This window comes from Syngnathoides biaculeatus, chromosome 12 (assembly GCF_019802595.1).
Source record: "Syngnathoides biaculeatus isolate LvHL_M chromosome 12, ASM1980259v1, whole genome shotgun sequence".
In the NCBI taxonomy this organism is placed as follows: domain Eukaryota; kingdom Metazoa; phylum Chordata; class Actinopteri; order Syngnathiformes; family Syngnathidae; genus Syngnathoides; species Syngnathoides biaculeatus.
In genome coordinates, this window is record NC_084651.1 from 28,907,943 (window position 1) to 28,935,340 (window position 27,398).

At 42.0% G+C, this 27,398-nt stretch overlaps 1 protein-coding gene across 14 annotated transcripts in view; it reads left to right on the forward strand.

Annotated features, from left to right (window-relative positions):
• Positions 1-27,398, forward strand: part of vps8 (VPS8 subunit of CORVET complex) — a 235,964-nt gene that overhangs the window by 144,590 nt on the left and 63,976 nt on the right. For 13 of the 14 annotated variants that reach the window (XR_009797466.1, XR_009797467.1, XR_009797468.1 and 10 more), the window contains 3 exons: positions 3,190-3,258; positions 7,866-7,985; positions 19,516-19,572. Coding sequence is in view for 11 of the 14 variants with exons in the window: in XM_061837413.1 (XP_061693397.1) it covers positions 3,190-3,258; positions 7,866-7,985; positions 19,516-19,572 (246 nt within the window). In the remaining 3 variants the exon portion in view is untranslated. The remainder of the gene's footprint in view (positions 1-3,189; positions 3,259-7,865; positions 7,986-19,515; positions 19,573-27,398) is intronic. The other variant, XM_061837410.1, reaches the window with a different exon arrangement.

A 27,398-nucleotide genomic window follows, 5' to 3' on the forward strand; every position in this document is an offset into this window, starting at 1 on the left:
TGGGGCTCCACTCTGATTGAGGTTGACCGTCATGTTGAGCTTCTTCCATTTTCTAATGATTGCTCCAACAGTGGACCTCTTCATCAAGCTGCTTGGCAATTTCTCTGTAGCCCTTTCCAGCCATGTGGAGTTGTATAATTTTGTCTCTGTCTTTGGACAGCTCTTTCATCTTGGCCATGTTACAAGTTTGACTCTTACTGTTTGTATGGTGTGGACAGATGTCTTTATGCAGCTAATGACCTCACACAGGTGCATCTGATTCAGGATAATACATGGAGTAGAGGTGGACTTTTGAAGGCGGACTAACAGATCTTTGAGGGTCAGAATCTTAGCTGATAGACAGGTGTTCAAATACTTATTTGCAGCTGTATCAAACAAATAAATCATTAAAATAATCATACATTGTGACCCCTCCATGATTTCCAAGTGGGAGAACTTGCAGTATTGCAGGGTGTTCAAATACTTATTTTCTTCTGTAAATATTTTTTCCACATTTGTTTGGTGTACAGTGAATCTAGTTTAAAGACACTCCCCTCCAAATGTAGCATAGAAGCAGTGAGGTGAATGCATTCATTTCTGCTGTCAACTGGAATCATTTGGTTTTGACATCGAAACAAAAAAAAAATCATGCTATAGTCAGAATCAGCTTTAATTGCCAAATATGTAACAACGCACAAATTTTTGTCTGGCAGTTAGTGCCGCCCTGGTACAAGGTTTAGAACAAAGGACAAACAAATTAACAAGAGCAAAGAGCAAGAGTCATTCAGTTCATGGGAAGTATTCCTGATAAAGTCACAGATGCAGAATCTTCTTCATTTAGAACAGATAAGAAATAAGAGTGTGTAAATGCCCCACATTATGTTAAGCTTACACAGAATGCCCTTACCCGTTTGCGGTTCCCGTTATAGATCAGCACAATGACAATTGTGCAAAGGGAGCAGTTTAAAGTGATGAATCATGTGATAGTCTACAGAACATTTTACTACTACTAATACTGATTGCACCAGCAGCATCTGAGGGTGTGTCTCAAAAAACACACAAAGCATAAAATAGTCGGTTCGCTGATCAAGAATTTAATGACTTAATTGCCAGAGGGAAAAAACTGTTTGAATGCCTGCTAGTTTTGACTTGCATTGATCAGTAGCGCTTACCCTACGGAAGGAACTGGAAGATTGGTGTCCAACCTTTTTGCAATCGGGGCCAGATTTGGTGGACTAAAAATGTAGGGGCTGACGTTCTTTACATAGATCAGCAATATATTTAAACAATTTTCAGCAAGCCATTCAGTGTTACACATTTGCCTTTTTATTTTAATTTCAGAAGCATGTCTTTTGGTTAATTTGAAACATGCATATCATGTGCAATTTAAGATTAACTTAACTACACTTTTTTAACACTTGATGAGCAATAATAGATCAACAACTGCAGGGTTTATTTGAAATAATACATATTAGTAACAGTAAATGTTATTTGATTTTTAAAAGTTTATTCTGGAGTAAAAACTAATTTGTCTGAATTTATGACTGATTTTTGATCTTTAAAAAAATATTCAGAGACTTGTAAATGACTTGCATGACAAATGACTCTGCATTAATGTGATGGGTGATACTGAGATCTGGACTGCAGCATATAAACCAAGTCAGGCTCAAAGGCAGCGCTATTGATGCGCAATATGCCTCGTAAGTGAGAGTCCATTAGCCGTGACCTGTGTTACAGGTTACGCCCCACCCAACTATTGTTTGTGTGATACAGCTTCAAATAAGTATTTGAACACTTATCAGCTAGAATTCTGGCCCTCAAAGACCTGTTAGTCCGTCTTTAAAAGTCGCCCTCCACTCCATGTATTATCCTGAATCAGATGCACCTGTATGAGGTCGTTACCTGCATAAAGACACCTGTCCACTCCAAAAAAAATTGTACAACTACACACGGGTGGAAATGGCTATGGAGAAATTGCCAAGTAGTTTGGTGGAAAAAAAGGTCCACTGTTGGAGCAATCATTAGAAAATGGAAGAAGCTAAACATGACGGTCAATCTCAATCGGAGTGGAGCCCCATGCAAGGTATCACCTCGTCGGGTCTCAATGATCCTTAGAAAGGTGAGTAATCATCCAGGACTACACGACAGGACTTGGTCAATGACCTGAAAAGTACTGGGTCCCCCGTTTCCAAGGTGACTGTTGGTAATACACTAAGACGTCATGGTTTGAAATCATGCATGGCACAGAAGGTTCCTCTCCTTAAACCAGCACGTGTCAAGGCCCATTTTAAGTATTCCAATGACCATTTGGATGATGCATAGGACTCATGGGAGAAAGTTTTGTGGTAAGATGAGACCAGAATGGAACTTTTTGGTCATAATTCCACTCACCGTGTTTGGAGGAAGACGAATGATGAGTTCAATCCCAAGAATGCCATACCTACTTTGAAGGATGGGGTGGTAGCATCATGCTTTGGGGGTGTTTTTCTGCACATGGGACAGGACGACTGCACTGTATTTAGTAGAGGATTACTGAGGCCATGTATTGTGAGATTTTGGGGAACAACCTCATTCCCTCAGTCAGAGCATTGAAGATGGGTCGTGCCTTGGTCTTTCAACATGACAGTGACCCAAAGCACACAGCCAGGAAAACCAAGGAGTGGCTCCGTAAGAAGCATATCAGGGTTCTGGCATGGCCTAGCCAGTCTCCAGACCTAAACCCAATAGAAAATCTTTGGAGGGAGCTGGAACTGTGCAAACCTCCTGAACAACTACAGAAAATGTTTGACCTCTGTAATTTTAAACAAAGGCTACTGTACCAAATATTAATATTTGTTTTCTCAGGTGTTCAAATACTTAATTACAGCTGTATAAAACAAATACATTGTTAAAAATCATACATTGTGATTTCTGGATTTTTCTTTTTCGATTCTCTCTCACAGTGGACATGCACCTACGATGAAAATTTCAGACCCCTCCATGATTTCTAAGTGGGAGAACTTTGAATATAGCAGGGTGTTCAAATACTCATTTTCTTCACTGTACTTGGCCATTGAAGCTGATTCTGATTCTGTCACAGGCATACTTAATTGTGAATTGTCTCTTTACAGTCTAATCATTTCTCAATTGTTCTCAGATTTTTTTTATGAAAAAAATGTTTGTGTGGATGACATTGTTGATGATTGGTAATTGTTGGTTTCTTCCTTCAAGACATTTGAAGACTTGAATGACAAACAAGCCATAGAATACCAGCAGAGGATAGTGGACATTTTACTTCAGGTAAATTTATTGTGGTCACCATACGAGCAACAGCCCTATTGAAAATAATGCTTTTTATCAATTTTAGGATTTCAACTAATAATTATTGTTTCATAATTGATTAATTGGTTAGAGAGCACGTTGGATCAGCTGGAAAGCGTTGACTTCAAAGTTCTGAGGTACCGGGTTCAATTCTGGACCCGCCTGTGTGGAGTTTGAATGTTCTCCCACGTGCCTGTATGGGTTTCCTCCAGGCACTCCGGTTTCCTCCCACATCCCAAAAACATGCAATATTAATTGGACACTCTAAATTGCCCCTAAGTGGGGTTGTGACTGCGGCTGTTTGTCTCGATGTGCCCTGTGATTGGCTGGGAACCAGTTCAGGTTGTATACCCTGCCTTCTGTCCATTGACAGCTGAGATAGGCTCCAGCACTCCCCGCAAACCTTGTGAGGATAAGCGGAGAAAAATGGATGGATTAATTGGTCATTTTTTTTATCAGTCAGACTTGAAAAAAAAAATTGATTTCCATTCTTTTCTTCAAAAACTTTTTTTTTTTTTTTTTTGCACAGTTTCCTGTATGAACAGCCCAGAGCTTTTTCAGTAATAAATCGTTCATTCATCCCTTTTCTCAGCCGCTTATCCTCACAATGGTCGTGGGAGTGCTGGAGCCTATCCCAGCTGTCAACAGGCAGGAGCCAGGGTATACCCTGAACTCTTTGCAAGCCAATCGCAGTGGACATGGAGACAAACAGCCGCATTCACAATCGGCTGTTTGGATGGAACACAGGTCCTCAGAACTTTGAGGGCAAGGCTTTCCAGCTTCTCCACCATGCCGCCCGTAATAAATCATAATTCATTTAAAAACCAAAACAAAATTATGTCAAATAGTTTTACAACAACCCACTTTGAATGTTGTACAATATCTGGTATACAATAGGTATTTTAATTTCTCTAAAATAGATCTGAACTGTCAGAACAGGAAATGATGATTAGGAACAACTGTCCATAAAGCGTTAGCTCCAGATCTTCTGCGGCTCAGAAAATGGATAGATATTAGTGCAGGGGTTTCCAAATATTTTTGCTCTAAGATCGACTTTTCATGCAGAGTGTAAGAAGCAAAAGACAAATAGGAGGCCAACTATCCTGCTCGCAAAAACGCACCTCATGCGCAGTGACACAGAAAAACAACTGTCTGTCTTTGATGCGATTGACATTGGGCACTGCTGAATAAAGCGACGGGATGGATGATAGGGTGGTTTTTTTTTTTTTTTTTTTTTTTTTTTTTTTTTTTTTTTTTAACACAGTCATGCGATTGACCAAAACTGCCTTCGTGATCGACTGGTCAACATGTTTGATGCATTAATCACACCTGTGATAGAGCAGATACAGAGAGCCACAAAGGTATCTTATTATTCTTTTCCTTTCGGTTTGTCCCACTAGGGGTAGCGACAGCGTGTCATGTTTTTCCAGGTAAGCCTATCTCCTGCATCTTCCACTGTAACACACATCATCGATCAACTTTCTATTTGGTCTTCCTCTCACTCTTTGGCCTGGAAGCGTCATCTTCAGCACCCTGCTACGAACATACTCACTCTCTCGCCTCTGGACATGTCCAAACCATCAAAGTCTGTTCTCTCGATCCTTATCTACAACACATCCAACTTTGGCTGTCACTCTAATGAGCTCATTTTGAATCTGATCCAACCTGCTCATTCCTAGAGAGAACCTCAACATCTTAATTTCTGCCACCTCCAGCTCTGCTTCATGTTATCTCTTCAGTGCCACCATCTCTAATCCGTAAATCGTGGCCGGCCTCACCACAGACTCTTCTGTCACATAAAACACCAGACGCCTTATGCTAGTTGTTCCTACATGCTTGGACCGGTTTCTTCACTTTCTTACCACACTCACCATTGCTCAAGATTGTTGACCTCAAGTATTTGAAGTCGTCCACCCCCAGTATCACTTTCCCGAGAGGATCACTCTTCCAACCCTCTTATTCATACACATATATTCAATTTTACTTCAGGCAATCTTCATTCCTCTCCTTTCGGGTGCATCCCTCCATGTTTCTAATTGTTCCCCTACCTGCTTCCTGGTTTCACTGCAGATCACAATTTCATCTGCAAACATCATCGTCCATCATGGTCCAGAGGGATTCCAGTCTAACCTCTTCTGTCAGCCTATCCATTAACACAGTAAACAGGAACGGCCTCAGATCTGATCCCTGATGCAGTCCCAACTCCACCCTAAATTTTTCCGTCACACCTACAGCACATCTCACCACTGTTCTGCTGCCCTCATGTATGTCCTCTACAATTGTGATGTCTGCCACACCAGACTTACGCATGCAGTACCACAGTCTCTCTCTATGTAGCACCTTCTGACCTTCTCTGTACTTTTACACTTGCATCCTCAAGGCAAATTATGCACCTGTGGTACTAATTATAGGTGTGAAACCATACTGTTCCTTGCAGATACTTACTTCTGTCCCAAGTCCTGCCTCCACTACTTTCCCATAGCTTCTTTGAATGGCTCATGTACTTTATTCTGTTATTGTTTCCACATCTCTGCAAATCTGCTTTGTTCTTAAAAATAGGAACTACCACACTTTTCCTCCATTCTTCAGGCATCTTCTCGCCCGCTAGTATTCTGTTGAATAATTTGATCAAAAACTCCACAGCCACCTCTCCAAATTGCTTCCATACCTCCACAGGTATGCCATCAGGACCAACTGCCTTTCAATTTTCCATCCTCCTTAGTGGCTATCTAACTTCCCCCTTTGTAATCATTGCCACTTCCTGGTACATCACACTTGCATATTCTACTCTTTCTTCTCTCTCCATCCATCCATCCATCCATCCATCCATCCATCCATCCATCTTTTACCATTTTTCATGGTCTGGTCGCAGGGAAATAGCTTGAGCAGGGACACCCAGACTTTCCTTTTCCAAGCTACTTCATCCAGCTCTTCCGGAGGGATCCAGAGGCATTCCCAGGCCAGCTGAGAAACATCGTCTCTCTACCGTGTCCTGGGTCCTCCCCGGGGACTCTTTCTGATGGGACGTCCCCGGAACACCTCACCAGGGAGACATCCGAAACAGATGACCCAGCCACATCATCTAGTGCCTCTCAATGCGGAGGAGCAGCGACTCAACACTGAGCACCTCCTGGATGACTGAGCTTTCTACCCAATCTCTAAGGGAGAACCCGGAGACAGTGCCTGAGGAAACTCATTTCGGCCACTTATATCTAGGTTCTTGTTCTTTCAGTTACGACCCACAGCTCGTGACCATAGGTGAAGGTAGGAACGTAGATTGGATGGTATATTGAGTGCTTTGCCTTATGACTTAGCAGCCTCTTAACCACAATGGATCGATACAAAGTCCACATCACTGTAGATGCTGCACTGATCTGCCTGTCGATCTTTCGCTCCATTTTTCCTTCACTCGTGGACAAAACTCCAAGAGACTGGAGTTCTTCTACTTGCCAGGATCTCATCCCTGACCCAGTGAGGGCATGCAAATTTTGAGGTCCTGCATCTCATCCCAGCCGTTTCACACTCGATCTGCGAACCGTTCCAGTGAGCATTGGAGATCACAGCTTGATGAAGCCAACAGAACCACATCATCTGAAAAGAGGAGAGATGCAATGCTGAGGCCACTAAACTGTACGCCGCGTCTCGAAATTTGGTCCATAAAAGTTATGAAAACAATCGGTGACAAAGGGTAGTCTTGGTGGAGTCCAACTTATTGCCGGCAATAAGGACCAAAGTCTGACACTGGTCATACAGGGACCGAACAGCCCAAATCAGGGGGTACCCCATACTCCCGAAGAACCCCCTAACAGGTCTTGCCGAGGGACACGGTCAAACGCCTTTTTCCAAGTCCATAAAATACATATAGACTTGTTGGGTGAACTCCCATGCACCTTCAAGGATCCTGGCGACGGTGTAGAGCAGGAGTGCTCAATGTGTCGATCAGTCAATCGCGAGGCCGTTTTTGTTGATTGTGTGACCGCATGCCCCCCAAAAAAAAGTAGTAAGCCAGTGTTACCTTCAAACTCCACACGTGTGTAGTTCCACACCACTGATGTGGTCTCTGTGCAGATATTCTGTGTTGCGTGCAAAAAAAAAAAATCCATTGGAAATTGAAACTATAACATACAGCTATTCAGTTTGTGCCATTTTCTAATGTGATTCAATGAATGAGGGATGATGGTTGCTACATCCAATGGCAGAATTCGCGTATGTACTGCAAAAAATGAAAAGGAGAAGTCACTGGGTTCTTTTAGGCGATGTTTAATGAACATTTCGTCAGCACATGCAACTTTCTTGAACAACGATCTGCTGCTCACCCACACACTCTCCCGGCTAGTTTACCTCGTACCGCCACCCTCCGCTCTTAAAGTATTATTGTTCTTAGTAATATCTGGTAATCAAGCCTTTTCTTACAGTCCATATCACAAAGTAAGTCACATATGTCTGATAACTGTGATGTTGGTCAGCAAAACTCAAGGCTGCAATATCGTTATTAGGTCGGAAGTAAAAAAAGTTGGAACAGGACATCCCAACTATTAGGTTGATTTTGAGGGAACAGTTTCCAATATAATTTTCTGTTTACCTAGGTGATGGTGGACAACACAGACTTTACACCATGCCAAGTGGGTGGCCTTTTCACGTTTTTGGCTCGGCAGCTGTCCAAACCAGACAACACACTTTTTGTAAACAGAAAATTATTTGACCAGGTAAGTTCTTGGAGCTTAGTTTACATGTAATACATGATACATAATGTACCCTGTATTTGCCTTAGGCAGATAAAGCATTTTTTAAAACATCATTAATTAACAAGGTCAACAATTACCAACAATTGCCGATTACCTGGTAATTTTTTTTAATAGCTCTATACACACCTACCTGTCATTTAGAACCCACAAAGCTCTCGTCCTTTGCACCTGTGCAATCCGTTTTTCACGACGAAACAGGTCTTTTGGAAAAGTGTGAAGAGTGAATCCATCCTCCCGAGTGTTCGAGCAAAATCTAGCAATACGAGTTAGCATTTTGGCTAACACGCAGAATAAAACAGCTACGTTCCTCCCAGTAAAACAGGTATGAGCACACAAATCTGCCAGTGTGGGTGTCTACAAAAAACGTCACTTCCTGATTTTTCTTTAACACTAATGCCTCGAGAGAATTTTCATGGTGGGAGATGCAAAAATCCAACAACAACAATCTGACGTGTGGTGAAAAAAACGGATGGGTCCATTCCGGCTGACTTTTTTCTTCATTAAAAACATACTAAAAATTATGTTTTATGAGTCAGTTGACTTTTAATGTATCAAAGAAAGATTGTCATTAACTAAGAACTTGTGCATACGTGCACGTGTGTGTGTATGCTGTCTGCCCACGGCTTTGCCGAGGACCACCCCATGACACATTCAGGGAGTGTCAAAGAAAGTCAGATTTTATAAAGGTCGATAAACAGCACCCCCTGTAACACAACGGAAGGTTTCTTAAAATACATTGTACAAGTATCTCATCTGTCATTTTGTTTCAACTTTATATTTCTTTTCCCTTGGGCTTGTCCCATCAGGGGTTGCGACAGCATGTCATCTTTTTCCATGTGCAACTATCGCCTGCATCTTCCTCTCTAACACCCCCTCACCTCTTCCCTCACAACATCCATCAACCTTCTCTCTGGTCTTCCTCTCATTCTTTTTCCTGGCAGCTCCATCCTCAGCACCCCTTTTACCAATGTCCTCACTCTCTTGCCTCTGAACATGTCCAAACCATCAAAGTCCTTGTCTCCAAAACATCCAACTTTGGCTTTCCCTCTCTTGAAATCCTTTCTAAACCTATCCAACCTGCTCACTCCAAGAGAGAACCTCAGCATCTTCATTTCTTCCTGTTGTCTCTTAAGTGCCACTGTCTCTAATTTGTACATCATGGCCGTCCTCACCACTGTTTTATAAACTTTGAACTTCATCCTAGCAGAGACTCTTCTGTCACGTAACACACCAGATACCTTCCGCCAGCTGTTCCAACCTGCTTGAACTTGTTTCCTGACTTCCTTACCACACTCACCATTGCATGTCCTGTGCTATTGTAACATATTTCTCTGCCACGCCAGACTTACGCATGCAGTACCACAATTCCTCTCCTGGTACTTTGTCATAGGCTTTTTCTAGATCTACAAATGCACAATATTGCTCCCTCTGACCTCTGTAGTTTTCCACGAGCTTCCTCAAGGCAAATATTGCATCTGTGGTACTCTTCATTGAGATGAAACCATACTGTTGCTTGCAGATACTTAATTCTGTTGGAAGTCTAGCCTCCACTACTCTTTCCCCAAGTTTCAGGTATGTGTGCCTCATCAACTTTATTCCTCTACAGTTTCCTCTGCTCTGAACATCGCCTTAGTTCTTAAAAATGGGAACTAGCACACTTCTCCATTCTTCAAGCATCTTCTCGCCTGCTAGTATTCTGTTGAATAAGTTGGCCAAAAACTCCACAGCCACCTATCCAAATTGCTTCTATATCTCCACAGGTATGAAAAACAGAATGAAAAATGGAAAGATAGTTGGTCCCGATGACATACCTAACCAAAGCAAATGAGCGAGAGAGACCAAAGAAAAGGTTGATGGATGTTGTGAGGACAGTGGATGTTAGAGAGGAGAATGCACGAGATAGGCTTAAATGGAAAAAGATGACACGCTGTGGCGACCCTTAACGGGACAAGCCGAAAGAAATATAAGTGACCTTAACAAATCTAAACACGGAATTGAGGATTTTTGGAAGACACATAAGCCAGAGTTCCATTCGCAGCTACACATATTGTAACACTTGCAACTCTCATGGCCTGATTGTTGTCACAAGAATATGGTTTTACATTTGCGGATCTACCGTGTCATTTTAATTAACTCAAATTTATTTTTTTGTATGTAGTTATTCAATTTGTTTTTCTGGGACCTTGGGCTTTTCCCACAGGTACCAATCGAATAGAAAAATTAAAATAACGGATAGAGTTTTCATCCAACACCCAACAGCAAAATTTAACTGTTTAATCACCATTATGACAGCAGTCTCACTCCCCTAAATGCCTCGGTCAGGTTGTTTTCTTCACCAGGTGGAGATGGAAACGTTCTAAATACCACTACCCCTGTGTCACCGGACTACAGGGACCTCAGTAGTGGGAATGAGAACTGCTATCTTACAACAGGCCAATAAAAACAAATTAGTTTTTAGTATTAACAATGGTTTCAAAATCAGTAACCTTCTTAGAATCGACAAATGAACTCAAGTATTTCTTTTTGCTATTTTTAAAGCGGTGCGGGGTTTTTAAGAACTTCTGAAAGGGACCTTCCCACTTTTAATTTTTTTTTCCCCCCATCTTTCGTCTGATCTCTCATTGTGTGGAAAATATCTATTTGTATGGTCTCCCAAAAAGCGTTTTGAATGGAATGAGACCTGTGGTGCATGCAAATGTATGCATAGTTTGACTAAATCTATCGATTGTGTCCATGGTCTGTGTTTCTTCCATGATTTCTTCAGTCTGTTCTTAATTGTAGTATTCATTCTCTCACTTAGTGGATGGAATATTTTGCATACAAGTTAAAACCCATAGGTAGTGTAATGCCTTTGTATCAAGGCTACCATTCCCCCTGTTGAGAAATTAGACTTGCTCAATATTGCTGGCCACTTAAAAAGATGTTTTGGTAAAATAGGTTTTGTATCTGTGCTGACATAAATCCTAATTTGTAATGTAGCACTTTGGTTTTTACACGTTTAGTCCTGCTGGTAAGCTTTGTTGTTGCATTTTGTTCAACATCTGAAAGTATGTCTTCATTTGTTATATGGTCAGCTAATCCCATAAAGGTTTTTGCTGCTACTTCTTTTGCTGTTCTATCTGCAAATGCATTTCCTAATGATACTTTGTCTGTATTTGATGTGTGTGCTGCACATTTACAGGTGGCTATTTCCTTTGGTAATTTAACTATGAACAAATTTTGTTGTAGCTCTGGATGTGTCACTGATTTCCCTGTGGTTGCCACTATTTCTCTATTTTTCCAGTATTGTCTGTATAGATCGTGATACCACTGTTAATACAGCAGCATGTGGTGTCAGATTGTTTAACACTGTCTAATCAGGTGATTTTTCTGGACAGCTCAGTCATCCTAATCCAAATCTGGTTCTTTTTCTGTCCAATCAGAAACATTTTGTGCTACCTATAAAAATTGTCCCACCTCTTCCACTCCTGTCCAGTTTGTTTGTGCAATGACGTGGGTGGTGGGTTCCATTCCTTGTGCAATGCATTTAGTTTGTCAGTCAGTCTTGTTCCTGCCACCATGACTGATTTACCATCTTAGTATCAATCATCAATCATGATTTTGGCTGATGTGGGCTGTGATAGGTTTATCTTATACTACATAGTCACATGCAGTGAGTCAATTAGTTAATTTTATGGTTGTTCAATCATGTCTCGAGCTGTTTGCAGCAAGAGATCTCGTGTTCTTGTGGGAGGTTTATTTTGAATCACTAAGGTGTAATGATAGAGTGCTGGGTTTCTATTTGTAAGACATTCAACAGTCCTCCCAGTAATTCATTTTTTCTTTTTACTCCTATATTTCCTATCGGTGAGGGAACTAAGCCCAGTCCTAGTTTACGCAAGCCATCTCTTCCCAACAAATGTATGGGGCAAATTAAAATGTGTTTTGGGAGCATTAGTTGGGACATTTTTGATGAGAAGATGGCTGCTCTTGTTTTGCGGTGGTGGGTGTTTTGCTTTTTGGGCAGTCACGTGAAATGTGACCTTTTTCTCCACAACACTAGCAAATAATTTCTTTTTGATCAAATTTGCATCCCCACCCCATTACTCTTCCCCTGCCTCTTGTTCGTCTACACACAACACAAATTTCTCCTTCCTCTGTCAGAAAGGTGCCAACTTGCTTTTTTTCCATTTTGTAGCACTGTTTCTGCATGTAGTACTTGGTTAAACGTATTGTTACAAGCTACCAATTGGTTTGTCAAACCAATGTTTTTCAATCCATTGTTTTGTAGGGTTATTTGAATTCGCATGAAGAGCATTTTTTTAATTGCTCTTGATACCCAATCCCTGGAGTGTGATCCTCAGGAATACCACAGTTTGCTTTAAAACATGCAGTTATTGCGATTCTATATTCTTCAAATGGTTCATTGTCGTTTTATTTTGCTCTTCCAATGGCAGTAAAATTAGCTTTTTGTCTAAATCTAGCAAAAGTACACTATTAACCCTTGAACTCCCTATGCTTCCTGCTGCGGTGAGAAAGTACTTTGCTGTCATCTAAATTTGTTAAGTGGTAAGACTTTCTCAAGTCTTCCATTCCCTGGACTAACTCTGTTACATCAACTTTGAGATGTGATACCTTTTATGACCGTTTTCATATCATCTTGAGTCCAGTTTTTTTTTCTTCTTAATAATTTTTGTGTGTTTCTTCAGTCACTCACATTTGACGAGCGCGACCGCGCTCGCGCGCCTTTGGGCTCGTAAATCTGCACAGTTGAACATGAAAAATCACGTGCATTAAATTTGTTACGAGTAGAAAAAATAGATGTCTAAAGATGTTGCTTATTTTGTGTGGTCTTGACATTAATTTACATGTTTTTTATAGTTGGTGTTAACTAAACAAGCCTGCTCCGATACAATCAATCTTCACCCGGAAACAGTAAATGCAAGTTAACCGTACTGAGCATGTCCGGAAGTGATGCCAAAACCACATGTTCCGAGCTGCTTCACCTATTGCGAACGCATTTACGTTGAACGTCATCAACATCATGAGCGCTGTCAAAGGAAATTCAGTTGCACCAGGGGTGCTCAATCCGTCAATCGCAAGGCAGTTTTGGTTGATCGTGTGATGGCGTGCCAAAAAAAAAAAAATCCACCTCATCGCTTGATTCAGGGGTGGCCAATATGTGGAGCCCACGCACATAAAGGCGCATTATAATAAGCCGGCCTCATATTTATGGCAGTCGCGGCATCGCGCGCGTGCACCCCCCCACCTTCACCCACCCCGCTAACTACAATACATATGAGATTGTGATTTACTTTGACTTGATCTAAGTTATAACGGTCATTTTCCCCATGGCACGCGTTATCTTGAAGTAGAAAATTTTTCCCCTCTACATGCTTTAGGAAGATATAGATCATCTTCTGCTAGCTTTCATCACTGGATTGACAATAGATACCGCCGTAAATTATGATACATTATAACAATTCTTCACGATTTCCGACAGGAATGTGTGTTACAATGTATCGCTAGCTTGTTGCCGCTAATGCTGATTTTGTTGAACTAAACTTTCAGCAATTTCAAAACATTGTGGGTATAGACCATTTGTTTTTATTCCTTGACAGGCCAGTGCATTTAACTTTTCTTCAGATAAAGTTTGTCAGATCAAGAATTTTTATTGATGGAAAATTTTAAATACCGTTTTATATCATGTTTTACTAATATCAGTTGAAATTGGAACTTAACATTTCTGAGTTGGAAATTTTTTTTTTCTATTTTAGTTAGGTATTTGTTTATTTTTAATTTACAGTTATGTTATATTAATCCAATAAGTTATTTTAAGGTTTTGAGATTCCATCCCTAATCACACTCGCAACTTTATCTGAGGGCATGACCTGTGGACCACACTCGTAACTGTCTTTGAGCATGACTAACCACAACCGTACATTTTTCAAATGTGATTGACTGGTTTCTTAACTGTATATGTTCTTGTGCGTGTGTTGAGCTGGCCAGCAAAGCCATATTGTTTTATCCACAAATTTAGAGGTTTTGTTTTAGAACGACATTGGGTTACTACAAACTTCCAGTCCTTACACATTAATTTTTATTTCAGATCTTGGTGTATCAACTATTTTACCGTTTCTTTTTCCCCTGTTGGTGTCAGTGATTCACCTAGGGTGACTATATTGACTTTCCCCTGAACAGGGTGACAATTACTTTCTGTTTGAGGCAGTTCTCAAGCTTCTACCACAAGTGGCGACGAATTCTTACCTCTGCATCTTCAAACAGTTGTCACTCAATTTCCTATTCAAATGAGGTAGCGAACCTCCACTCACACTTTTACACATGCACACATTTCACGGAGCTCAAGTACGTACAGGACACACATTGCCCTTTTCTCTGTTTTATAGACTAATTTGACTACTCGACAGGGACTAGTATTCTTAAGGTTTGTTCTGCCGGAGTCGCCCAGATGCGCAAACTCATTCCTCATGAGTCTTCTACTCACCAGAGATGTCTTTACTTTCTTCGCCTTTTCATCAACCCTCAACCTCCAGAAGCAAAGTCAATGCCCAGTCCCTGAAGGGTCTCAAGTGCTCTGGCCAATGTCTTTGCCTGGACGTCGACTCAGCCCCTGGAAACATCAGGTATCTTGAAATCTGGCTCGAAGGACCAAGTAAACTTCAGGTTTACCAACTCGACATTCATTAAACTGGACAAAAAGGAACCAAAGACACCAGTTCATGTTTGACAGATTGCAAGGAGAGAGGAGAGATACTGTCTCGAACAATTCACCACTGCACTCTTTGATTATCCTCTCCTCAGGACCTCTATTCATTGTCAAAATGCCCCTTATTTACATGGATGTTCCAAAAGGAAGACGAGCGAGCAAAATGTAGTTGGAAACAAAGTGTACTTGTTTTTTCGTGTTTGTGTGTGCATCTGTGTGAAAGATTGCCGAGTACATGTGTGGTCATCTTTTTTTTTAACAAACAGGTGCTCCAGGTTCTAACAGTTCTGACGAATCAATGTTTTTGTTCTTGTGCTGTCTCCTGCTAACCGGCTGCCACGTTATCTAGAGCGGAGCAAAGCATTTCTTTCTTGGAAGCAGATGTATGATTATATTCAGTTATTCCTACAGTTGTCACAATAGACGAGACAGTTCTTCAAAGATATAATTTGTTGGAGGATGCTTTTTCTCCTCCGCGTGTTTGTTTAATTTTGGGTAGTGAGAATGTTGGTTATCCAAATACAGGCTGGAGACGATGAACAGTTTCTTCGAAGCTTTTTACTTAAAGAATATTCCGGGCTCCGATGAGTTAAAGACAATGACTGAGTCCTTCTCAAATGATGTCATCAACGGGTGCCAGCCGGCACTGGAGAAGACGTGGTTTTCCGGAAACCTGAATTTTGCATCAGTCTTCAACTATGAACGCGGACATGATTGTGTAAGGAGAACACGGATGCCACCTGCTGTTAACATTTATCCCTTAACGGCTCTCTGCACTGCCTGAAGCCAATTGGCACCCCCAGATTGCATAGGTGGGACAACACACTCACATCATTGGGAGAGAAAGGTTTGTAAAACATAGCAGAATTACCAGTGGAAGGATTAACTTTGGCTAACATGGGTGCCTGCAAGATTTGGTAACGAGTCACAGGCTGATGAGGAGGAAAAGCTGGACCTTCGTAAGATTCCTCTGGGTCTTCAAGACCTCTGGTTCGTTCAAGAACGGAGTAAGGGTGGGCACCTAAAAGATTCTGGACATGAGACTTTAATTCTGCTATTTTTAAAGCTGTTGGGATGTTTGGTTGGAAAAAGTTCGATCCATTTTGAAAAGGCATCCTCCATGTTGTTTTAAATTGACTCCCCGCTCTCTCTCTCTTTTTCCCAAGTAATGCGGAAGGTGGACCTCGTCACGCACTCACGCGGCCAAAAACTCAAAGAACTCACCCTTAAAAAATGCAAATGTATAAAAAACAGGAATGAGAACAGCAAACCTACAAGTCGTATCTCCTCCGTTGGTCTCGCACTTACACACGCACGCTTGCCTCACCACACTACAATCGTGTATGAGACACTCACCTGCGAGCCAGCAGATGATTTTTTTTAACTACCATTGGTTATCGTCATACCCATCAGGCCATTTTATTAAGGTCCCTTTAATTTCCACAATTTATATGATCTCAGATGGATTATTATTTATCCGCTCTTGTGGGTCACTATATGTTCCTCGCTCTTCTGGAAATAAGTGTTCACTACAGGCATCTCCATCCTTTTTGCAAAGTCCACCACCATCTGTCCCTCAAAGTTTCTTTCCTGGATGCCGTAGTTACCCATCACTTCTTCATCACCCTTGTTTCCGTCACCAATATGTCCATTATAATATGCACCAATGACAGAATTACTCTCTCAAAGGAAGAGCAGAGAACCATGTGGTGGAAGCTGAGAAAGGAAGAATGTTGTGCGGCCTTTCGGAAAGAGGTGAGACAGGCTCTTGATGGACAGCAGAAGCTCCCGGAAGACTGGACTTCGACAGCCAAGGTAACCAGAGAGACAGGCAGGAGAGTACGTGGTGTGTCATCTGGTAGGAAAGGGGAGAAGGAGACTTGGTGGTGGAACCACAAAATACATAAGTCATACAAGGAAAGAGATTAGCAAAGAGGAAGTGGGACAGTGAGAGGAGTGAGGAGAGGCGAAAGAAGTACATTGAGATGCGACGAAGGGAAACGGTAGAGGTGGCCAAGGCTAAACAAGAGGCATATGATATGTACACCAGGATGGACAGAAAAGGAGAAAAAGTTCTCTATTGGTTGGCCAGATAGAGGGATAGAGATGGGAAGGATGTGCAGCAGGTAAGGATGATTAAGGATAGGGATGGAAATGTATTGACTGGTGCCAGTAGTGTGCTAAATAGATGGAAAGAATACTTTGAGAAGTTAATGAATGAAGAAAATGAGAGAGAAGGAAGAGCAGAAAGAGGCAAGTGTGAAGGACCAAGAAGTGGCAATGATTAGTAATGAAGTTAGAAAGGCACTACAAAGGATGAAAAATGGAAAGGCAGTTGGTCCTGATGACATAGCGGTGGAGGTATGGAAACAATTTGGAGAGATGGCTGTGGAGTTTTTGACCAACTTATTCAACAGAATACTAGCGGGGGAAAAGATGTGTGAAGAATGGAGCAAAAGTGTACTCATTCCCATTTTTAAGAACAAAGGTGATGTTCAGAGCTGTGGGAATTATAGAGGAATAAAGTTGATGAGACACACAGTGAAGTTATGGGAAAGAGTAGTGGAGGCTAGACTCGGGACAGAAGTATCTCCGAGCAACAGTATGGTTTCATGCCTAGAAAGAGTACCGCAGATGCATTATTTGCTTTGAGGATGCTTGTGGAAAAGTACAGAGAAGGTCAGAAGGAGCTACATTGTGACTTTGTGGATCTAGAGAAAGCACATGACAGAGTACCAAGAGAGGAACTGTGGTACTGCATCTGTAGGTCTGGCGTGGCAGAGAAATATGTTAGAATAGTACAGGACATGTATGATGTCAGCAGAACAATGGTGAGGTGTGAGAGAAGAATTTAAGGTAGATGTCGGACTGCATCAGGGATCAGCTCTGAGCTCCTTCCTGTTTGCAGTGGTAATGGATAGGCTGACAGAGGACGTTAGACTGGAATCCCCTTGGAGCATGATGTTTGCAGATGATATTGTGGTATGCAGTGAGAGCAGGGAGCTGGCGGAGGAACAATAAGAAAGATGGAGGTATGCACTGGAAAGGAGAGGAATGAAGATTAGCCGAAGTAAAACAGAATATATGTGTGCGAATGAGAGGGGTGGAGGGGGAGGGGTAGGCTACAGGGAGAAGATATACCACGGGTGGACAACTTCAAATATTTAGGGTCAACAATCCAGAGCAATGGTGAGTGTGGTAAGGAAGTGAAGAAACCGGTCCAAGCAGGTGGGAACAGCTGGCGGAAGGTGTCTGGTGTGTTATGTGACAGAAGGGTCTCTGCTAGGATGAAGGGCAAAGTGAATAAAACAGTGGTTAGAGACGGTGGCCCTGAAGAAACAACAGGAAGCAGAACTGGAGGTAGCAGATATGAAGATGTTGACGTTCTCGCTCGGAGTGAGCAGGTTGGATAGGATTAGAAATGAGCTAATTAGAGGGACAACCAAAGTTGGATGTTTTGTAGACAAGGTTTGAGAAAGCAGACTTCAATGGTTTGGACATGTTCAGAGGCGAGAGAGTGAGTATATTGGTAGAAGGGTGCGGAGGATGGAGCTGACAGGCAAAAGAGCGAGAGGAAGACCAAAGAGAAGGTTGATGGATGTGGTAAGGGTTAGAGAGGAAGATGCACGAGATAGGCTAAGATGGAAAAAGATGACACCCTTTAGCGACCCCTAACGGGACAAGCCGAAAGGAGAAGTATATGTTTTTCCTTTTATTTATTTACTCATATTTTTTTTGCAAAATTTGCTCGAGCCTCTTTAGTTTAATGAAACAACCTCTCTTAAAATAAATTACAATTGTGTATTTTCACTGTTCATCTGAGCTATTATTCTCAAATTTTTTTCACTGTTCATCCGGGCTATACTTCTCAATTTATTTTCATAGTTCATCCTGGCTATTCTTCTCAATTTTTTTTTCACTTTTCATCCGGTTATACTTCTCAACTTATTTTCACTGTTCATATAGGTTATTCTAAATTTATTTTCATAGTTCATCCGGGTTATTCTTCTTAATTTATTTTCATAGTTCTTCCGGGTTATTCTCCTCAATTTATTTACATAGTTCATCCAGGTTATTCATCTCAATTTACTTTCATAGTTCATCTGGGTTATTCTTCTCAATTTTTTTATCTTCTCAATTTATTTTCATAGTTCATCCGGGTTATTCTTCTCAACTTATTTTCATAGTTCATCCGGGTTATTCTTCTCAATTTATTTATATAGTTCATCTGGGTTATTCTTCCCTTTTTTTTTCTTCTCAATTTATTTTTCTAGTTAATCCGGGTTATTCTTCTCAATTTATTTTCATAGTTTATCCGGGTTATTCTTAATTTATTTACATAGTTCATCAGGGTTATTCTTCTCAATTTATTTTCATAGTGTACACTTAGTCCTTTGATTTCGAATGAGGAATTCTCGTCTCTAGGATTCTCCAATAAGAATAAGACAACCTCCTGGTCTAGAAAGTTTCGGACTGGCCTCAACCTACCGGTGTGTCTGGCAATCACGGGATTTACAACCTTTTTGTGTTGGCACAACCTCCAAACACAGGGCACTTCTAAACACTTTTTAGAGTTGTCCGCCCACACACACTTTAAGGCTTCTCAACCCCTAACTCAGGACTATAATTGCCCATAATCACTGTTCCTCCAGCCACAATTTTTCTTTTCACAATACCAATCCAAGGCGTAATTCCTACATCGATCTCAGATCTTTTTTTTTTTTTTTAACTACCAATTAATGCAATACCAGTGTACATAATTAATCTTTATTTGCTTCTGTTCAGGTCTTGGAGTTCCTCTGCAGATCTGGTGATGCCTCTCGACATACTGAACGACAGCAGGTTTGTGATACAATTTGAATTTAAAACTAGTTCTCATCAATTGTAGCTGGTCAATATGTGCAAGATGGTGGCCACATAACTTTTGAGTTTTTCGTATCATACTGTATGTGTCCATTTATCAATATCGACAACTTAATTTCATAAGTTAAAACTTGATTTAAGGTGAGTGAAAAGATCTGTCTTTTTCTTTTTCTTTTTCTTTTTCTTTTTCTTTTTTTTCTTTTTTTCTTTCCTTCTTTCTTTTTCTTTCTTTCTCTTTTTTTCTTCACAGTTGAAGCCAGATGTTTACATATACTGTGCAAAAAAAACCTTTTTTTTGTCTCACTGTCTGAAATCAAATCAGAATAAACCTCTTCTTTCAGTTTAGTCAACTCACCAAAATTATTCAATTTTGTTAAAGTCCTCGTGACACAAAAATATGTAAATTATGTTTTTTTTTACCCCAAAAAATCGTCCGAAATGGAATCATCCGTTTGTCCACAGGACATCAGAATGTTGCCGTACATAGATTTTTTTTTAATCTCGTGGACTATGTGGAGTTAAAGAAAAAGCCGGAAGTGACGTATTATGCAGAAAACTTCAGCTGCAGAATTGAGTGTATTTACCTCATGTACTGGTGAGAAATTAGATGTTTTTTCTGCATTTTTGCTTGAATACTCTCGAGGATGGATCCAGTTTTCATGTTTCCAAAAGACCTGATTCATCGTGAAAAATGGATTGCACAGGTGCAAAGGACAAGACCTTTGTGGGTTCCAAATAAAAGGTGTGTATAGAGCTATAGTAAAAAAAAAATAATGGGGGGGTACTAATTTGTCTCAAGTTTATAGCATATGTAACATGTGAATTTAGAATAAATCCCCTTGGTCAAACCACCAAAATATAACAAGGCAGTTGTCTTGCTTTTGAAGGGGAAATCTGAAGTCATTTCGCCCAAAGAACCATCCGAATATTCAACATTCACAGCCACAGGTTCAAATCTGTATGGAAGTATTCCTCCATCTTCCCGATCAACCGATACTGCTATTTCTTCATCAGATGAGGATAAATCTGAGAAATCAGCGCTGGCCATAAATGGTGTAAATGTACACGTCACATCCGCGCACGTAAGTCATGTGACTCGCTGAAAATTTGTAATTGTCGATAATCTCAAAACACTATTGAATGAATGAATATAATGAGAGAGGATTTAACATCACATTGTCAAAATAGGGTACATATTACGTAAGTTATTGGATACACTGTTAATGCAAGCACCGGATTTCCCCTTTAAGGGACAAGGATGGCTGTCCAAGGGGCTTCTTTCTACCACTAATCCTTTCGGACATGGACACAAGTACACGGACGCCACACTGCCTTCTGCCTTTCATCTTTTGGACATTTCTGGAACATTCACCGACTTGGAACATTCGCTGGAAATAACATTTGCCTATTTGTAATATTCGTTCAACTTTGATTAATATACGTCATTTGGCGAGTTAGCTTGTGTTAAATGTAGCTAAACTGTCTTTGTACTCCTAATTTGTGTTAGTTTTGTTATTGTTTTGTATTGTATTTTGTGTGTCTTAATGGGGAAATCCAGTGCTTTGCATGAACAGTGTATCCAATAGCTTATGTAATATGTATGCCACAGTACACGTTACATACGCCCACGTACATCATGTGACTCGCGAAAATGGCAGCGCCCCGGAAAATTTGTAATTGTCGATTAAAAATCTCAAAGCACTATTAAATGACAGAGGATTTAGGATCACATTGTCAAAATAGGGTACATATTACATGACCTATTGGATACACTGTTCATGCAGAGCACTGGATTTCTTCTTTAATCGGCACTTCTTGAACGTTCCATAAATCTTGAGTCCTTCCCTCAAAACGTAACAAAAAGACCTGCAACATCATAACTTAAGTAAATAAGAAAGGAAAATAAAGAGAATAAAGAATGAATAACTAAAATAAAAATATAGACACTCATAACACATAGCTCTAGATTAGTAACATCCATGATATTTACTTCACCCGACATGGGGTCCTCCTGAGTCCGCTACATACACAAGACTTGGAAAAGGGTGAGGAAATCGAACAATTATGGACCAGTCATTTAGAATATTTCATCGGGTCCCTCGTCCTCCTCGTCACCCTACTTGTCTGTGTCTGTAGGGGATTCTTATGTCAGTGGAAACATATTGTCTAAATCTGGTGCGAAACAAAATGGTAAAATGGCCCCGGTCGCTTCGCTTGCTTCTGAGATGTTTTCTTCCTAAAAAAGTGCTGCTCATCTGCCATTGCATTTGGAACAGCGTGTTTTCCAATGCTGATGGCTCCACTGTAATGTCTGCGCATAACGTCACAGATAAATATGTGTAGCGCATTGTATCGAGTCAGACTGATGCAACTTCGCACTTTTATGAATCGTTCCCAACTCACTTTTATCGACTCGTAATATCATCAAAGTGATTAATATTATTTGTAGTTTTGATAACAATACCTGTTTTAAGCTTTGACTTATGTGTCACAAACACTTTCAATGCCACACTTATAGAATTTCTGAGATATTTTCTTCTCAGTCAAAAATTTACATACATTTCTTCAGTATCAAATAGCGGTTCCTTTGACATGACTTGGGTCAAACATTTTGGGTCACCTTCCACAAATTTCTGACAATACTCTGCTGGAATCCTGGCCCGTTCCTCCTTACAGAACTGGTGAAATGAGTCGGGTTTGTCGGTTGCCTTCCTTGCTCACACCTTTTCAAATCTGGCCACAGACTTTTGATGAGATCCAGATCAGGGCTTTGTGATGGACACTGCAAGACACTGTCTTTATTCTCAAGCCACGTTTTAACGATTTTGGCAGTATCTCATTATCCATTTCGAAGGCCCCATTTGCACCCAAGCTTCCTGGCTGATGTCTTCAGTTCTTGCCTTATCTCCATGTAATTTTCTTTCTTCATAATGTTGTATATTTTATGAAGAGCTCCACTTCTTGCTGCAGCAAAGCTGCCCCTTAACATGATCCTGCCACTTCCTTACTTCAATGTTGGTATAGTGTTCTTAGGTCAACAAGGTTCCCCCTTTTTCCTCCAGATATAATGTTGATCATTATGGCCAAATAGCTCCACTTTACTTACATTAGACCACAGGATATGTCTGGAAGTTAAGATCTTTGTCTTGGTGTCTTTTTGCAAACTGTAATGTCTTTTTAATGTTTCTCTAAGGAGTGATGGGCTTCATTCTCAGTGAGTGGCCTTTTACTCTCATGTCGGTGCAGGATTCATTAAATTGTGTAGAATGACAAGTTCTAACCAGCTTTATCAAGCATCTTCACATGGTCTTTAGTGTTTGTTCTGGCCTTGATTTGCAAATTTCGGACAAAAACATAATCTCTGAGACAAAGAGGCGGTCTCTTTCCTGACCGGCGTGATGACTGGACATTCCCATGATGTTTATACTTGGGTACACTTGTTTGAATAGATGAACGTGGGACCTTCAAGGATCTGGAAAATTAACCTTAAGGGTTAGACAGACTTGTGGAGTGCCACAATTCTTTTTCTGATTTCCTGACTGATTTCTTTTGATTTTCCCATGATTGCAAACAAGGAAGCAGAGTGTTTGAGGTGTGTTCCCTCAAATATATCCCAGGTGTGCCGTCAATTAACTCACATGTTGTTAGTTCACTTGAGCTTCACCATGTTCTTTAAGCATTGCGTATGGAAACTTTTAACCTTGAAGAAAATCTAATAAAATTCTCTAAAATTCCAAATTCTAATATTCTCATGAGTGTGCCATGTAACGAAATGAAATAATTTTGGTTATCCTGACTGACCTAAAAAGGAGAGGCTCTGATTTGACTTCAGACAGACCAAAAAATTAAATGATTTTTGCAGCATATCTAAACTTATGGTTTCAACTGTGTGTGTGGGGGGGGGGGTGGCACACACACACACACATTCATCCATCTTCTATCGTTTCTCCGGGTCAGGTCGTGGGGGAAATAGCTTCAGCAGGGATACCCAGACTTCCCTTTCTCGGCCACTTCTTCCAGCTTTTCTGGAGGGATCCCAATTCATTTCCAGGCCAGCCAAGAGACATTGTCTCTCCAGCATGTCCTGGGTTGTCCCGGGATCTTTTTCAGTGCTACATGCCCAGAACAGTTCACCAGGGAAACATCCGGATCAGATGCCCCAGCCACCTCATCTGGCTCCTTTCAATGCGTAGGTGCACCAGCTCGTGACTGAGCCTCTCCCAGATGACACAGCTTCTCAACCTATCTCTAAGGGAGAGCCCTGACGTCCTGCGGAGGAAACTCATTTTGGCCGCTTATATCCGGGATCTTGTTCTTTCGGTCACGACCCACAGCTCGTGCCAATAGGTGAGGGTAGGAATGTAGATCAACTGGCAAAATGAGAGCTTTGTCTTTCAACTTAGTTCCCTCTACACCACAACGGATTGATACAAAGTCCTCATCACTGCAGAAACTGCAGTGATCTGTCTGTTGATCTCGCACTCCATTCCTCCCTTACTCGTGAACAAGACCCCAGGATATTTGAACTCCTCCACTTGGAACAGGATCTCATCCCCGAAAAGGAGATGACACGCCACCCTTTTCTGACTGAGGAGCATGGTCTCTGATTTGGAGGTGCTGATTCTCATCCCAGGAGCTTCACTCTCTGTTACGAACTGCTCCAGTGAGCGTTGGAGAGCATGGCCTGATGAAGCCAACAGAACCACCTCATCTGCAAAGAACAGGGATGCGATGCTGAGGCCACAAACCGGATACCCCCTACACCTCGATTGCGGCTAGAAATTCTGTCCATAAGAGTTGTGAACAAAATCGGTGACAAAGGACAGCCTTGGTTCTTGAAAAGGGGGACCACCACCCCAGTTGCCAATCCAGAGGTACTGTCCCCAATGTCCACATGAAGTTGTAGAGGCGTGTGAACCAGGACAGCCCCACAACATCCAAAGCCTTTAGAACTCTGGGCGAATGTCATCCACCCCTGGGGCCCTGCCTCCAAGGAGCATTTTAATCACCTCGGTGACCTCAACCCTAGAGATAAAAGATCACTCCTCAGAGAACCCAGACTCAGCTTCCTCATGGGAAGGCGTGTTTGTGCAATTGAGATCTTTGAAGTATTCTCCCCACCGACTCACAACATCCCAAGTTGAGGTCAGCTGCGCCCTGTCCCCACTATACAAAGTGTTGAGGTGCACTGCTTCCACCTCCTGAGATGCTGGATGGTGGACCAGAATTTCTCAAAGCCGTCCCAAAGTCCTTCTACATGGCCTCACTGAAATCCTCCCATGCCCAGGTTTTCCCTCATCGACTACCAAAGCTCCATTACGCTTGGCCAGCTGGTACCTATCAGCTGGCTCGGTAGTCCCGCAGGCTAAAAATACCCGATAGGACTCCTTCTTCAGCTTGACAGCATCCCTCACTTATGGTGTCCACCATCGTGTTCGTGGGTTGCCGCCACAACAGGCACCGACCACCTTACGGCCACAGCTCCAGTCGGCCGCCTCAGCAATGGAGGCGTGGAACATCATCCATTTGGACTCAAAGTCCCCCACCTCCCCCGGAACGTGAGCAAAGTTCTTTCGTAGGTGGGAGTTTCAATTCCTTCTGACAGGGGAATCTGCCAGCCATTCCCAGCAGACCCTCACAATACGTTTGGGCCTGCCACATCGGACCAACATCTTCCCCCACCATCGGGGCCAACTCACCACCAGGTGTTGATCAGTTGACAGCTCTCCCCCTCTCTTTACCTGTGTGTCCAAGACATGCGGTCACAAGTCCGATGACATGACTACAAAGTCGATCATCGAACTGCGGCCTCGGGTGTCCTAGTGCCTGGTGCACATGTTGACAAGTCTATGCCTGAACATGGTGCTCGTTATGGACAATCCATGATGAGCACAGAAGTGAAATAACAGACCACCATTTGGGTTCTGATCGTGAAGGGGGAGGGCGTTCTTCCCAATCACTCCCTTCCAGGTCTCACTATCATTCCCCATGTGAGCATTGAAGTCCCCCAGCAGAATGATGGAGTCACCAGAGTGAGCACTCTCGCACTCCCTCTAAGGACTCCGAAAAGGGTGGGTACCCTGAACTGCTGTTTGGTGCATAAGCACAAACAGTCAGGACCCGTCCCCCTACCTGAAGAGGGAGGGAGGCTACCCTCTCATCCACTGGGGTAAAACCCAACGTACAGGCCCGGAGCCAGGGGGCAATGAGTATATCCATAGCTACTCGGCATCTCTCACCGTGGGCAACTCCAGAGTGGAACAGAGTCCAACCCGTCTCAAGAGGAGTGGTACCGGAGCCCAAGCAGTGTGTAGAGGCGAGTCTGACTGTATCTAGTCTGAACTTCTTGACTTCACGCACGAACTCGGGTTCCTTCCCTGCTAAAGAGGGTGACATTCCATGTCCCTAGAGCTAGTTTCTGTCGCCGGGGATCAGATCGCCAAGGTCCCTCTGGTCACCGCAACCTGATCCCTATAGCTTTGGCCACTGCCCAGCTCACATTGCACCCAACCCCTATGGCCCCTCTCATGGGTGGTGAGCCCATTGGAAGGGGGACCCACATTACCCTTTAGGTCTGTGCCCGGCCAAGCCCCATGGGTGTAGGCCCGGCCACCAGGTGCTCGCCTTCGTGCCCCACCTTCATGCCTGGTTCCAGAGGGGCCCCGGTGACCCAGGTCTGGGCAAGCAAAACCAAGATCCAATTTTTGTATTAGTCATAGGGGTTTTGGAGTCGTATTTTGTCTGGTCCCTCACCTAGGACCTTTTTGCCATGGATGACCCTACCAGGGCCATGAAGCCCCAGACAATTTAGCTCCTCCGATCATTGGGACACCACGATAAGGTGACATCTCAATTAGGGGACGGTTTATTTTCTTTTTTTAAATACGCATGTTCTCAAATGAGTCATTTTGTCGTTAGAAATACTTTTTGGTAATTTGAGATTAAGAATAATTCCTCCCTGAAATGAAGTGATCGCTACACAGGCATGTGTATTTGGTTAGGCACCATCCATCATGTTTAATTGCTGAAATCCATCGATCTTTTCTGGTCTTTTCGGCTGGTTTGCTATTGAATGATCTCTTTGAATATCTGTCTTGTCTGTTGTGACAACCAACAGCACAACAGGTCTCGGGTATTGTAAATATTCTCCTCTGGTTCAATGTCTCCCACAATGTCGAGCAGCTCTGTTTGACCGGCAATATGGCGCTGTGAAAATGGTGACGTCACGTGCACCAACTCTATAATTGTGTGTCATCTGGATGACTATGATAGTCAAAACTAAAGTTCTAGAAAATTTGACCCAAGGGTATCATATACAGGCTGAACAGGAGTGGTTTGCCATTTGTTGAGATTGAGCACTTCCAATGGACACAAAGAAACTCCAGGTGGGACCTGAACCATTTCAGGACCGTTCCATTTAGTTCTACCCACGTTTCCGACCTGTTTAGCAGTGTATTGTGATCTATGGTCTCAAAAGCCGCACTGAGATCCAACAAGACCGAAATTGACACCTTTCCTCAGTCTGTATTCAATCTTATATTCATTTAGCACTTTGATAAGAGTAGATTTTGTACTATGATAGGTTCGGAAACCTGATTGAAATTTCTCAAAAAGTCCATTTAAATTCAAGAAATTGCTGAGTTGATTAAAAATAACTTTCTCAACAATCTTGGCTATGAAAGGGAGAATAGAGAGGGGTCTATTTTTTGCTAACACGGAAGCGTCCAGTGCTCCGTTTTTAAAGGAGGCTTAACAGCAGCTACTTTAAGAGGTTTAGGAAATTCGCCAGACTGAAGTCTGAAATT